Here is a 15,196-nt window from a genome sequence, read left to right on the forward strand (position 1 = left end):
CAGACTGCGATTCCGGTTTTCAAAAGACGCAACTCACTATCTTTTTGGGCTGTTGAAAGATGATGAAGAATTGACCTGCAGAGATCATGCTCTTCCGCCAATACTACAACTAACTTGCGCCTTACGGTTTTTCGCGGATGGCCATTTTCAACAGACTGATGGTGACCTAGCTGGTATAAGCAAAGTAACTGCTCACAGAAGCATTCACAAAATTACCCGTGCCATATGCCGCAAGAAGCTCCTGTTTTTGAATTTTCCTACTGACCTCGATAAAGTAAAGCAAGAATTTTATGACATTGCAGGCTTCCCAAACGTTGTTGGAGCAATCGATTGTACTCATCTACCCATAATATCCCCTGGCGGTGATAATGCAGAGGTGTTCCGGAACAGAAAAGGTTATTTTTCATTGAACGTTCAAATGATATGTGATGCACAGCGAGTCGTAACAAACATTGTCACACGTTGGTATGGATCTTGTCACGATTCAAGAATCTTTGACAATTCGGTGATCCGTGATCGATTCGAAGATAATCAAATCGATGGATATTTGCTTGGGGATAATGGATATCCACTGAGGAGCTACTTACTTACACCACTATTATCACCAAGAACATCGGCCGAAAAAAAGTATAATCACGCTCATATTGTAACCCGCTCTCGCATAGAGCAGTGCTTTGGCATGCTGAAAAAAAGATTTTTCGCCTTAGCTATACCGATGAGGACCAAGCTCAGCAATTCCACGAATATCGTCGTGGCCATAACCTGCCTTCATAATCTGGCAATTCGGACACGACAGATGACTGATGAAACGGAAGTTGATGACGTATTCGAACCAGATGCTTCAGACCACCCTCATGTCGCATCGACTCCTTCTGGACAATCCGAGCGACAAAGCATAATTTTGAGACACTTTTCAAACTAATCCATGAATATTCTTTTTCTACACATTCCATTTCAATTACAAAGAAACAAACATGAGCTTTATTGCGTGTGTCATGTAAAAATGAAAATTCGCATAGCGGCTGATAGTAAGTTTAACACAGTATAGCAGGATAGCATAAAACAGTATAGCAGGATAGCATAAGCGCTTAAGCGGTGTAGAAAAACGGTAGAAGCAATTTTATAAATTGCAATACAGGATAGCATGAGCAGTGTGGAAAACCTCGGCAAGAAAAGAATGGCGTGTCAACGAAATTGAACGAAGTATACAGAAAATTGGTTCAGACACTGGATTCAGTGAGCAAAAATTCACTGATACTTTTTGTCCAGCATCTCGGACTTTTTTTTATAATGATTCACTTTGAGATCATGCTCAATTTGTCTCATTCTCGTCTCCGTAACTCTCATTTCCAAATCCTTTTCCAGGAGTCTTTTTTTAGCCTTGCTCTCCTCCAATTTAGCGTTTAGTACATCCAACCTCATTTCTTCATAGGTGGCCTTAGGCTTAGAGCGAGCTGTTTGGAAAGATGAAAATGATAAATACCATGAGTTTAAAAAAAATGTTGATATTTATATTGCTGCAATATGTCCAAAATTCCGCAGTTGATAGCAGGGGTCGGCAACCTCTGGTCCGTAGACCAGCACTTTTCAAGTCCGTTCCTGGTCTGCGAAAAGTGATTTTATCATGCTTTGGCAAGTAAAGCGGGTTTTCATAATTATAGTGGTCAAGATCCCTGATGCTTATTTGGAAAAATTCAAGTGAATCTATTCTGAATTATTTTCCTCTGCTGCTCGCATCTGTAGGCTACTATATTCTGGGGATCAGATTGCATAATTCAATTACTATATTGTAGTTGAAAAATGAAGCCGAATTGAAAATTTCAAGAATAATTAAAATCTCTCAATTCCGAAATTCAATTTGCATGTTGACGGCCGCAAGCACATACTAATTGAATTACGTGTCGACGGCCGCACAAATGTCCGGCCATCCCAGAAATAGACAATGGTTAAATCAGAAATGAATGCGAATTTACCTTGATTTGGTAGTGGATTGTTCATGACGGAGCAAGTAGAAGTAGAAGTTGAAGTTCCAACTGCAACCCCAGACGTTGACAGATCAGGTGAACTAGGATCTATCAGAAAATATCCAGTAAATTCTCAAGCAGTGAATAGAAATTGTATTGTATACTTACGGTTCAGTGTCGGAACGGAAAAAAGTTCGACCATAGAAGTTTCAGAAGAACCTAAAGATAAATCGTATTAGATCATGTTATCACCATTCAAGTGTATATACAGATATATATAGACCTATTTCAGAGCATGGCAGTTCTATGCCTGCTACATTTTCTGTGGTGCTGAAAGATGGCGCCTCCATTTGTGTTTCGCAGCCTGCATATGACTCTTGTTGCACTTGTACTGATATTGAATCATCATCAAATTGACTGGGGATGCTACTTATTTGACTTGGTATCAAACCTGTGAAAAACAATCCTGAATTATTATGTAGTCTACACAAGGAATGATGGATTACTGCAGCACCTACTTTTGATCTTGGCATAGATCATGTCTGATGCAGTTGGTTGAAGGTCAGGTATTCCACCACCAGTTTTTCTTTGCTCCCGTACTCGTTGCGCCTCATGCTTTTTACAATCGCTCTTCAAATTTTTCCAGAGTTTTTTCAACTTGTCCTCATTTCTCTCCACTTGTGCAATTCCTGATGAATTGAATTCACTGACAAGTTTGCGCCAGGCCGCTTCTTTATTCCTTCTAAAATCCTTATCGCTCTGTCCACTAGTTTTGCTGGTAATCAAAACGGGGTATTTTCCAATCAAGTCGATAAATCCATTTTTTTCAGCTATGCTGAAATTCGGAGCGCGTGCAGTGCCAGCCATTGCTTGTTCAGGATAATAAATTTTGAGTGGTGATAGCCAAAGAGTCAACTAGACCAAATTGAGTATGAGCACAATGCTGGTAAAAACAATACCTACGTCATCAGCAATATTTAATAAAGTCAAAAATATACATATTGATGAAAGTTCCATATAGTCAGCACTATTGCTGAAAGTAACAGCGGTTGAACATATTTACGACAACGCTCATATGGGTGGGACGAAAATGGAAATCAAGATAAAAACCATGCAATCTGGCAAAATTGCGTGCAACATTGATTAGGCCATACTGTACCAAATATGTACGATACATATTTTCATTTTTCTAATGACGCGTCATGCGTTCACTTTTTGGCTATGACCCCAGCAAAGGCAAACTGTCAAAACACCGACATGCTTAAGAGGTAACCAAGAAATTCTGAAGAGTCAGAAAACTGCAATGACAAGGTGACAGCAAGATGCAGACAAGACGTCACAACCTAATCTCGGTGCTTCTTCGATACATGTGCCATATTAACCGATGTTCCCCATGACCACTAATCAGCATCATTACCTTAACGGATTCGCATCGCTGACTATTGTTTACCCACATAGGCAGGGGAGATAGCGTAGTGGTAACGATAAGCGTCCACCAATCTGACGGACCCGGTTCGATTCCTGTCGGAGGTTTATCCGTTCTTACGGCAACAAAAAGGTCTCCGCTTCAAAAAGATCAACATCGAAAAGAACTGTGACATCGGGTACTCTAGGCCGAGGTGGATGTTAGAGTAGAGGATCGCTACTGATGCGTGTCGTTCGACATCCTCCTATCTGTTCATAGCATTGTGTCTTATTGCATTGTACATTGTTTGTGACTTGTTCAGATGAAAAATATAACCCAACGATATTAATATATATTATTATTCACAATAGAAATAGTCCAACGGTAGGGCACATCTTTACGCCTTGCCTGAAATATCACATCCCCTCTCTCGTAACCACAGTCATATCATATTCGTAACTGAATCGATTGGGGCCAGCGATCGCGGGTTATAGTGGTCATGGGGAACATTGCTTGATACTATATGGTGCGGGTATGGAAGAAGTGCTGATGTGTCCTGTGTGCATCAGGGCTCTGGCTATCCATTTGACCTGAAATCCGTTCAGTATACGAACACCCCTGCAGCATTCCCCTGTAAATCCCACTATATAACGGTATGACATCAACTTGTCACGTTTGTGATAAAAACATTGTTCCAAACTGCCTGAAAGCAATATACAATGATCTAATCTGATTTGCCAAGCTATACATCAGAAAAACGGCCAGTATCCTTCAACAACCAGCACAACAGTTACCAGCACTGGTGACTTCAGCCTACCCCCTAGCTGGCTTGGATATCTGTCTTAACTAAGCGCACGCTGGAGGGGAAATCCCCTCAAGTCACACTTTTGAAACCGACTTCAGCCTGAGGGGTGTAGCTTAAGCCCGACAAAGGGATTAAGTTGACTATTTGAAACCCACCCTAAGCGTCCGGTCTGGGCAGTGGTGGGCCATTGCACGTCAAGGCAATATGCCAATTCATATCAGCAAATTCTTCCTCCGTGGAATGATATTACAATCGCCGAAGCCATAACAGCTTGTGAGGAATATTGACATTGGGAACAAGAGAATAGCTTACTTTGAACAACAACAGCAATAATATGCCTATACTAAAATCCATTTCAGAATTTCAAAATGCTTTACCAAGCGTTCTTCCGAAATTCTCCAAATCAGGTCGCGGGCCGCAAAATATGACGTCGCGGGCTGCGTGTTGGTGACCCCTGATATAGAGACTCTACAAATGAACCAACTATGAACGAAAAATTGGAGTCTTGATATAGTCTAACTAAAGCTGTGGTTCTTTACCGGTGCTTCATGGAAGACTAGGGGCTTCTCGAGCCAATTTCAGGGGTTCCGCTCGAGCTCAGGCCGCACACTCATAACTTTGTAATGACCATCATCCATCATTAGTTGCGGGCAATTAGGCCCGATCAGTATACGGATAGTGAATGTGGTGGTCATACGTCGCGAGCAGAGCCGTACGCAGGGGAGGTTGGGGGGCGAAATAAAACTGCCAACTCGGTGTCCACTATTTATAACATCATTTGTAATTAGGACATTGATACCACTCCTTTGCGTTTCGATCGAACAATACGATGAAACTTTCCAGGGTTCAACCCGGATTTTGGAGCTGGTGTTTGAAAGGAAACATCGGAAGTCAGTGGGCAATAAATGTATAGGGTTACCATACGTTCTCTTTTAAGAGGATTTGTCCTCTTTTTGGACTTTTTTGAAAGTGTCCTCGGAGGATGCCCAGATGTCCTCTTTTTTGAGAATTTGTACTCTTTTTTGAAAATGTTGGTTAGATGTGTGTGAAAATTGCACTGAGATATAGGAAATCAGCACTCAGGTAACGGCCCGGCGGCCTTTCGGGAGTTGAGCCAGAAACTCGACCTTTTTTTTAGTCAACCAACTACGAACTCGGAGTAAATTTACCACTTTTCCGGATTTTTCACCGGTATTGTCAGTCTGAAAATTTTGAAAAAGTGTCCTCTTTGCAGATTTCACAAACATGGTAACCCTAAATAATTATATATTATCATGTTTTCGTGTTGCGTGAAAATTATATTTTAATGTTTTTTCTTTTCTTCTAACACTATGTTGGTTCACAGTTCATTTTGTGCTCCAGTAATCTATAGTCATAACTGATATGTGGAGTTAGATGTGTATACTGTGTTACATTTTTGTTTTTATGACTCAGCGAATATTTGCGGATCCGCGAAGACTTGTGAATTGCGTAAGTGATCCGGCAGTTAGTAGACAACCACTGTATTAAAGGCAGAGTGATATAAACTTTTGCGTTCAAAGAAGAACCTTTGCTTCATCGGCTCATCATGCGCTTATCGACCCTGAGAAATCACAAAGTACAGTATTATATTATTGTGGGAATAGGTAAGAGGATGACAAGCATAGCCTATACTTTTAGGTGTTAATCGATCGGCGAGATAGCGTATAGTGGTATAATCCACAGCTGCAACATCAATGGGTTGTGGATTCGATCCCGACCGAGGTCGACTTCAGAATTCCTGCCTAAGTGTTCGAGGTTCATCTAGGCTCCTCCTCGCCACATCATCCGTGTAAGCGGTGCCTTATAAAGGCTTAGAAGTCGGCCATGCTACAAGTCGACAGCTATGAAGAGCATCTGTCTGATGTGAACGACCATAGTGGTCGACAAACACCACGAATGCCACAAAAAGAAGAATAAAAATATGTTAATCTGTAAAATCAATAATCGCCAGATTATATTTTCATCCGACAAAGACATACAATGTTCAATTCGAAAAGGCACAATGCGATGCAATGAACCGAGGATGATTCAGAACGACCAGTTGCGGTCTCTTACACTGGCATCCACTTAGACCTGGCGCCTATAGCTCTTTCCGGTGTTAATTTCTATTCCGCGGCTCTTTCTTGCTCTTTCCATTCCTTGCGACTGAGTGGATTCTTTTGTCTGGTCTTTTTCTGAGGTTTTGTCGCCATTAGAATAGCGACGCGGGGAAGAGGAACCCAGACAAACCTCCGACGCGGAATCGAACCTGGGCCGCCGGGGTAACAGGCGCTTATCTTCACCACTATACACTAACTCCCACGCTAAACAACTGAGCTACCCAGTTTTAGAAAAACTGGAGTAGCTCATGACATGGCTAACGTACAGCCCGCGGGCCGGATCCGTAATGATCAGTAAATGAACAAACTGTTTGTATATTGTTATATTGTTTCTGTCAATACTCCGGTGTAGCAAGAGCAGCATCAATTCAAAATAATTGAACAACAGTGCCACCAGGAGGATCGAAATGGAATCATAATAAATATTACATCACAAAACTCAAAATTTCTCAATTCCACAAAGTTCTCCATAAAACGAAATCCATAACCAAATTTGAAAACACACCACTAGCACACGAAAAAGAAACGGAACAATAGTAATACTGGAGTCCAGTATTGAGAACGTGACACTTCTACGAATATGGCCGTAGCTGAATCAACATATCCCATGCCTAGCATAACAGTGCGACGGAAAGAGACTTCACGAGATGAAATGCAAAGGTGACGACATGCAACCCTGATGAAAAATCCATCAAACCTGCCATGTCACTGATTCGCAGGCCATTAATATCGAACCTTTACTTCGGTAGGCCTACTCATCATGTAACTGGATGTCAGACGTCACCACATCCTGTTATGTGAAACTGCGTGTACAACTTGGTATGTTTCTATAAAAGCTATTCCATCACGGTACAACTATTTTGCGATATGCAAACAATCAAGGATGTATTGTGCAATCCACATATTACTCGTATACCGATTATTATAATAATAGGAGTGTTACACAGACAAAAAAGTCTGAATACCAGATAAATTGATTCCTAGCGTTTCATGCTGCGCGATCATCCGCTAAAAATTAGTAATGACGTTATATACTGACACATGATGAAGAGAAGGGCCCTCGGAAAGGTCCAACAATTCCTGCAATACAAATAATATGCGTTGGTTCAACGTTTTTGTTATTACAGTGCACGTACAACAAGCTGAAACTCATAAGTTACGCAGTGGCCCTGAAATTCTCAGTTGAAAAGTATTACCGAAAGCGAGACGATACATGAAAGTATTTGTTATAATCCTCACCGCGGTGGCTGTAAGTATAAGATCATGGGAAGAAAATATTCCTCTAATTTCAAGCCTTACTTTTAACAGGTGGCCAGCTCCGTTGTTGAACAGTTGAGCTTTGACCAGCAGTATTTGAGCGAAATAAAGTCACTATGGAAGCTTCCTGGGTCGGAGTGTTTCAAATTTTCGCCTTGCGTTCGTCTGGCGTGGTTTCAAACCAAGTCTTACTCAGACGTTCTGCGTAATTACCCGGGAGAGGAAGATGACGGTAAGATCAAATTTGATTACGCTTTGACCCGTAAATACAGTTCCACCACAATACAGAGTTGGATGAAAGTGAATTTGAAGATATGTGCAAGAAAGCATTGCACGATAAGGCAAGAGAGATATACCGGGAAATCGACCAGAACGGATTAAAATGGTTTCGTTCAGTCAGAACAGTAGCGGTCGAGGCTCGTGATGATTTCAAAAATGAATTAACCGACTTCACGCAGGATTATGTTCGGTGAGAAAATTATGTTACAGTGTGATCTTTAAATGCTTACTTTACATACGCTTAACATAAATATGGACTTGTCAATCTAAAATTATGTATTGAATGACACGATGGTCATCGTCTTTACACGTAGATATATTCGTTATTTGTTACTCCTGGGTGTCGACAGTCGATATACTTAATGACGATGTCATGTATGTACGGTCGTATCACCGACACTATTTTATAAATGCATCCCGTTTATTCAATATACTGTGTGCAAGAGAATTTGCCAGCATATCTCCATGCGAATCAGAATATACGCCATCATGTAAAATATGAACATGTTAATTCAGAGGCATTCCTGAATACGCCAAGGCTCAAATTCAGGGTCTCATGAAAGAAAGCCTGAATGATTATAATCAACACATTAACGAAGAGCTAGCGGAGGCTGTAAAGCAGTGGAAATCCTCCCACAGAAATATCTACGGCCGCGTTCTAGCTTTGCACAGTCGAATCATCAAGGCGTAAGTTGTATACGAAAACTTTACCAGTTCATATTGTATTTGACATATTTGTGCCCTCAGTGCTGTTGCTGCATTCCGAAACCGTGCCAAGAATATAGCTGCCTTCGTCAATACCCTTGAAAATAAAATTATAGGATACGCCGCAAAATATCAAACAACTCTGGCCGATGACGTTAGTAAAAATGTGGAGGAATATGGACGGTTACAATTCGAAATATTCGGTAAGTGGTATTGAAGTGTTTCCAAGACACGAAACAGATCGAGCATAGTTAATGAGGATGCAATACATACAGGTCGGGTGCCTTATTTGTAACGATAATAACGTATAAACACGATGGGAGTCTCGTTGCTATAGCTATATTAGTTCATGCGCAGGTAGTGAAATCTGAAGGAATTCGCATCGGCTATACAATATGACTACAAGATGAAGCAATACATGTGGTCTGTTTTTGAAATCGCTCTACTCTAAGCGACATAAAAAATACAATTATAGTTACGGTGCGAACCTCTGTCTTCATAACTATTTATTTAAATTGATAGATCTAAAGGGAATGGAATTCATGACCACAAGATATCCGTTAATCGCCGTATCATATTTTAAAGAAAGACCTATACTTGATCACCTCTTATCGTCATATCGACACTGTTGCCCTACCTCACTCTGACACTGCTTCATTGATTTGCTGCTTTCTTTTTACTTCTTCTTTAATTTTTCTTTATCTAAAATTCATTACAGCCAGATTGCGAAGAGTCAATGTACCTGTTTGCTGGTGTGATCAGACTAGTTGACCTCCAAAGTTGTATCGATCATCTCTACCCGACACCGAATGCTGTGCATGCGTATTTCTCTGTATCATCGTTGCCGTCCGTTTGATCTGAATTTCAGTTGGATAAAAATAAAGACCCCCTCTCTCTATATATATTTGACTCCCCTTGTCGGAATTAGCAAAAATCCTGACAGTCTAAAATGTTGGTTTGATAAGTTGCATTCGACAGCGCCTTTGCTTTTCTGTCCGCGACGGTGTCTGATATTGCTGAATTAGCAGTCAGCAATCGGTATGATATCACTCATAACTAAATGTCTGATGACATGATGTTAGATGTTAGGTCAACTCTGGTCAAAAGGTTTTCTGGTTAAGATTTTTAAGGTAAAAACTGTCAAATTTTTGATTTTTTAGGTCAAAATCTTCCGTTTTTCAGGTAAAAAATCGCCCCAGTCATTAGTTATCTTATTTTAGGCATGGAAAACCCTAAATAGACCTGAGATTGATGTGAATACCTTCCAGTCATCGGCTTTTGAAATGTTGGGGTACGCGTAACTACGATGTAAAATGTTTGAGAACCCTTGATCTATACTGTATGTATTGCTCCAGAACTCAATGCCACAACCGTTTCATCTACCCGGACAAGAAAGATTGTACAGTCTGCACAAAAGAATTATCAACTATTGAGTTGGAATGCGGCACGCAAACGATTGATAGAATACCGGAGCAAACTAAACGGCTGCAAATCAAAATTGATTAAAAAATATAAAAGCTGCTACCAACTAGAGACATGTAGCGGGAAGTTGACATTTGACAAAAAGAACTACACCGGTTTCAGGTGCATGAAAGTTTATTATGAGTTGGTATGGCCCCACTGAAAACGCCCGCATTTTGAAACTTTTATTCAGCAAGAAAATGGGATTGTGGTGGAAATCCAACCTGAAAAGCACAGCCCATGATTATAGGAGTGCCGATTTTGAATTGCGTTGGAAAAAGCCTGGATATAAGAGCTTGGTTAGCGGCAATGCCTGTGAGTTGAATATTTCATATTTACTTTTCTTCCATTGACATTTAATCTATATAATTATAATTTGATAAACGCTTCCAGACATACATGACTGAGTTTGTTGTTGTGTTACGTTCGGAGAGAACAGTTAAATCATTTTTCCTTTCAGCACGACTGCCGAAGAAGATAAAAAAACCTTGGTGATCATTCACAGTATATTCGAACGAATAAAGATAACACTTGCCGAAATATCCGTAGCATAATTTTATACGGTGTAATAACTGTTATCTGTACGAACTTGACGTCATAGATATGGATCACTATTAGTAAAGGCATATAAGTGATGAACAATTTCATCCTAAAATTTATGTGAGGGTTTCTTTGAACGTCTACGTCCAATGATAGATGTGTCATCGGTTCATTTATATTTTATAAGCATGTGCTTATATACGCCCTTATGGCCCAGCAAATATGCGCGTGTCCAGCAACATCGCAGAATTCAATGACAAAGTTTGTATTGTCTCTAACAGCTGACGTCAACGAAAAAGTGAAGGATTTCCAAGAACGCATCGTAGCGCTGGGAAACAAGACAATCGAAAATTCGCAGACAGCGTTCGCCGAATGGAAGAAAAGATGGACGACCATTCATTCGCGCATGTGCAAAGACTACCTGAAAGTAATCAAACAACGACACCAGCTCCTCCTGACGGGAGCAAAAGCACAACTATACTGCAGGTTTCAACCAATCACAATCACACATATCAGTAGTGCTGTTGGAGTTGAATGTTTGCAATTGACAGGTACGGTTTCTGGTGCGCGCGATTCCAGGCCAGATACGACTTGCTCAAAAGGGATCTCGCCGGAAGACGCGTTGCTGCCATGCGCAAATACATCAATGCTCTGAAATCCCGATTCCACAACGGATGCAAGCGAATTCAGGCGTCGTTAACGGAATACAAGTCGAAGGTTGAATCTCTGGTAACAGATGCTCTTACGGCGTATTCACGTTGCATGAGAAACAGGCGCGATATGATAGAAGCGTACCAGAAGGAATTAGCATCAAAACGTGATGGGGACCGTAGTACGCTGTGGAACAAACTTCGCCAGGTATAAACTCATCGTATTACACAATATCCTTCGCTACGGCGCTTGTAATCCACTATGCTACTATTTCTGTACATTCCTAAGTAATTCAATTGTTTTAAAATACATCGTCACTTCATTGATTGCGTCATACGAACTCGATTATATACTCATTCCGCAATTGTATTTGTCAAATTCTGGTAAAGTTACCGATTATATTGGAAATTGCGTAACACGGCGCATCGTTTACGTTTACGAAACTGGACAACAGCAGTCGCGTCTTGGGCATTATCCTGCATCGTTTCAATGTCATCATACTTTGGCCAATATTAAATTAATGGTCTCGGCGGGTCATTTTGTTGCAGAAATTCCTATCGTGCCCAGCCGCGATCACGTTTGACCTCGAAATTAAAATCTAGCGATAATTTATTCATTCGCGAGATGTTCTCGTCCGGCTTAAGATTGCGCGGAAGCATATATGTTAATGAGTTTCTGATATTATTGTAAAAATTTAGTTTTCGAGTTTGTGCCTGGGGCGATTCATTGTCTAAATGCCGGCATGAGATACCTCAAAAACAAGACTTCACAGAAAAATACGTATGAATTCAGTGTAGGGAGAGATCTTGAATAGTGTATTTTAGTATAATGAAATATTTAAATGATTCCACAGCATGCCGTAGACCTGTTTCTCAATTTTAAGCCCCGCATTATCAATTGTAATCCGATATGTTATTGAAGACATGGAATTGCTGTTCCCTTTGAGTGGTTTCCAAGCTTCCGACAAAACAGAGAGATAAACTCAGAATTACTACAATATTGCGTTTCAGTCCAGGGCCAAGAAGACAAATCACTTCAGAGATCTTCTAGCACATTATCACGGGCCTGCCAAGTCCTGGGACAAATCTGTAACAGTTCTGTACGACCAATACAAATACCATCTGAACGGCATGATCGAAATAATCAACAATGATTTCGAGGCCCATTGGTCAGACATACTACCCAAACTACTCAACCATTACGAATGCAATTACAAATGCAACACTGAGTCCACGTTTCAATGCCCGCTGTTTTCGATCACTATCAATTGGACTGTCGTAAATCCCACTATTGATATGTACCCGTACCGACTCAAGTACTTCAAGTAAGTTGTTTGCTTTTGCGAGAGATGTGCATGTATATAATTCCGGTTGATTTGCAACAGACGGTACCGGGATTTCAGTTTGAAGAAAATCAAAGGAAGATACTTCTGGACAAAAAAGGTCCAAGGAGAAGTCAAATGACACTGCGTTTTCTAATTCGGACAATGTACAGGATAATATAGTACTTTAATTTTGACCTAGTTAAATGCCGTGGGTGGAAATCCGGCATGAAACACAATATTTATTGAAAATTCAATCTTATGTAATTTGGGATTAAAGAATTATAAACATTGGTGGTTTTGGGCGTCATTACTTTTGAATATGTGCACTGTGTATTTATGTCTACAGTATAAATATATAGTAACTGGCAGTTTATTGTAAAGTAGCGTTGTATATTTTGTGAACATGCAGAGTTCTGCATGCCAAGTATGTACAATACATAAGTAATTACAAGATCTTCCTCCAATGAATGTTGATGGAAATAGTTGACAAATTCTTACGGCAGTCAAGATATCATCCTATCAGGTGAATGGAAGTAACACAAAAGTACAAGTTGCAGCGGTTAAGCTAAGCATGTTCTTCAGCGAAATACCTCGAAGGTGTCACGCTTCAGCGTCTATAATCACGTCGCAGGAAATATCTTACGAGTAATCACTCTTCGGGAAATGGTGTATATAAAATTATGGTCTCGGATGCGTTAAGGTTTCAATACATTCGATATAAGCCTTATTTACAGAAACGGAAGCAGGCATATCTAGACAACTGTGTCTCTAAGATATTTATTCGCTAGACATAAGAAGAGCCATGATTGTAAAGGCGAATGTGTCTGATCGTATTTTCATAAGCGACGACTATAAACCTCTAGACTATTTATTGATATTGGCATACCAGTGCCGTAATCTTACAGCAATCAGTCTTACCAACAATCGTACTAAAATCAGATATCGTGTATCTGTGTGTGTGAAGGCTGATTTGTCGTACCGCACGGGTGTTATTACTGCAATGATCGTGGCACATCAGAAATAATTACACTGTAAATTTCAAACTTACGACCACAGAACATTTAGTCAATTATACCGACTATATATTTTCTACAACATGCTAGTGGATATTATCCGACCGTTGCCGACTTGCGAAGCAGTGATGGACGCGAGCCAATTCAGTATTGCATCACCTTATCCCGAATTTGCGATTTTGGTCCGTAACACCGAAAGTAAAATTTCAACCATATTTTGTTCGGAAAAAATCTTTTTTGATGTCAGTTGCACAACTAGTAATCGTCCTCCTCGCCACCTTATCCGCGTAAGCGGTGTCTTAGAAAAAGCCTAGAAGTGGACCGTGCTATAAGTCGGCATAGTTGTGGAAAAAATGAAGAATATCGGCCTGGTGTAAATGACTATAGTAGTCGACAAACACCATGAATATCACACAACAAAAACAAAAAGCTATTTATCGCACTATATGACCTTAAAATGAACATCCGCAAGAGTTTTGAAAAATGCTGCCTTTATCAAATATCAATAATAATGCATCCATTCCAAGCGCGAAACATCTTGCCCGAGATTCATCACTCACAGCAATGCAGCTTATCGCCACAACAAAATGGCGGATTTGGAATTGAGTCCACAGATCTCGAAGCATTGGAACTGTTACTTATCATAGGCAAAACAATGTATGGAGTGGTGTTTATCACAACTCCGTTTTTTTGCACCACGGACAGAGATAAATCAATTGCGATTGTTGTGCATCGGTAAGTAGACTTTGTATATCGATAATTCCTTTAGTATAGCATCTGCATAGCGTCGTAAGCATTCACTTCGGTGGTGTTCTTATGCAATCTATTAAATAGTGCCGTACGGTTCCTTCCGTATAGCACGTCTACCGCTCTTGTACAACATGTTGCTTTTGTTTAAAATAAACCTTATGTTACTTCACGTGCAACAAAGCATAGGAAATCCACTTTCAAAACAGTCACTTCATCTATCACAGACGGTACAAAGGACACTGTCCGTTATTTTGTTTTATAAAAATTCAACCAGACGCTTTGCCGTGCGTTACTGCATGAGTTAAACCATAACCCAATTGTCGTACCTGCATGAAATCGTGGGTAAAATTCAAAAAGTTTGAACATACTCACGCACGTCACTAATATCGCAAAGTTTGCAGCCAGTTGCAAACATGCCTTAATCGTGTTGCTACAGTCAGGTCTATATTCCTCTTATCCAGTGTTGCCACTCAAGGTTCGTGAAAAAACGCGATATTTGCTAACTAAAAACACTAAATCGCCTTAAAATACACCATAGTTTTGAAATGTAGGCCAAAACCTAAAGTCGTAAGAGTGGAAAGCAATGATCAACACCAAGAGCCCTTCTCGCCATCTCATCCGTGTAAAAGAGGTGTCTTATAAAAGCCTAGATAGAAGTGGGCCGTGCTTACAAATCGGCAGCTACGGAATAAAAATAAGGATATCGGCCTGGTGTAAATGACCGTAGTAGTCGACAAAACACCATGAATACAACAACAACAACAACAACAACAACAACAACAACAACAACAACAACAACAACAACAACAACAACAACAACAACAACAACACCAAGAGCCTTACGAGAACACATCGCAAATGACAAATTAATCACGTATTTTGCAATCTTTCTATATCAATGTCAATGAATCAAAGGAAGATA

At 40.3% G+C, this 15,196-nt stretch overlaps 2 protein-coding genes across 2 annotated transcripts; one reads left to right on the forward strand and one right to left on the reverse strand.

Moving 5' to 3' along the window:
• Positions 1–958: 958 nt before the first annotated feature.
• Positions 959–3,071, reverse strand: LOC145434189 (uncharacterized). The gene is made up of 5 exons (XM_080311519.1): positions 2,483–3,071; positions 2,248–2,415; positions 2,133–2,183; positions 1,974–2,072; positions 959–1,454 (listed from the first exon to the last, which is right to left on the reverse strand). Exons 1-5 carry the CDS (start codon positions 2,829–2,831, stop codon positions 1,249–1,251), a joined length of 873 nt encoding a protein of 290 aa, XP_080167645.1. The 5' UTR covers positions 2,832–3,071; the 3' UTR covers positions 959–1,248.
• A 4,336-nt stretch (positions 3,072–7,407) lies between these two features.
• Positions 7,408–12,964, forward strand: LOC145434153 (uncharacterized). Its single transcript, XM_080311470.1, has 11 exons — positions 7,408–7,543; positions 7,603–7,783; positions 7,840–8,020; positions 8,347–8,517; positions 8,578–8,738; positions 9,891–10,119; positions 10,190–10,311; positions 10,818–11,022; positions 11,088–11,394; positions 12,198–12,511; positions 12,572–12,964. Exons 1-11 carry the CDS (start codon positions 7,508–7,510, stop codon positions 12,648–12,650), a joined length of 1,986 nt encoding a protein of 661 aa, XP_080167596.1. The 5' UTR covers positions 7,408–7,507; the 3' UTR covers positions 12,651–12,964.
• The last annotated feature ends 2,232 nt before the right edge of the window (positions 12,965–15,196 follow it).

Source organism: Botryllus schlosseri, chromosome 2 (assembly GCF_051294905.1).
Source record: "Botryllus schlosseri isolate E-star chromosome 2, Bs_hap1, whole genome shotgun sequence".
NCBI lineage: Eukaryota > Metazoa > Chordata > Ascidiacea > Stolidobranchia > Styelidae > Botryllus > Botryllus schlosseri.

Bases quoted from the DNA above. Each gene is read 5' to 3' on its own strand.
- LOC145434189 (XM_080311519.1), bottom strand. From the start codon at position 2,831: ATGGCTGGCACTGCACGCGCTCCGAATTTCAGCATAGCTGAAAAAAAT. The intron at 2,416-2,482 runs GTAGGTGCTGCA...TGTTTTTCACAG, and splicing joins GATCTATGCCAAGATCAAAA to GTTTGATACCAAGTCAAATA. The intron at 2,184-2,247 runs GTCTATATATAT...ATTTATCTTTAG, and splicing joins ACTGCCATGCTCTGAAATAG to GTTCTTCTGAAACTTCTATG.
- LOC145434153 (XM_080311470.1), top strand. From the start codon at position 7,508: ATGAAAGTATTTGTTATAATCCTCACCGCGGTGGCT. The intron at 7,544-7,602 runs GTAAGTATAAGA...TACTTTTAACAG, and splicing joins TAATCCTCACCGCGGTGGCT to GTGGCCAGCTCCGTTGTTGA. The intron at 8,518-8,577 runs GTAAGTTGTATA...TTGTGCCCTCAG, and splicing joins CACAGTCGAATCATCAAGGC to TGCTGTTGCTGCATTCCGAA.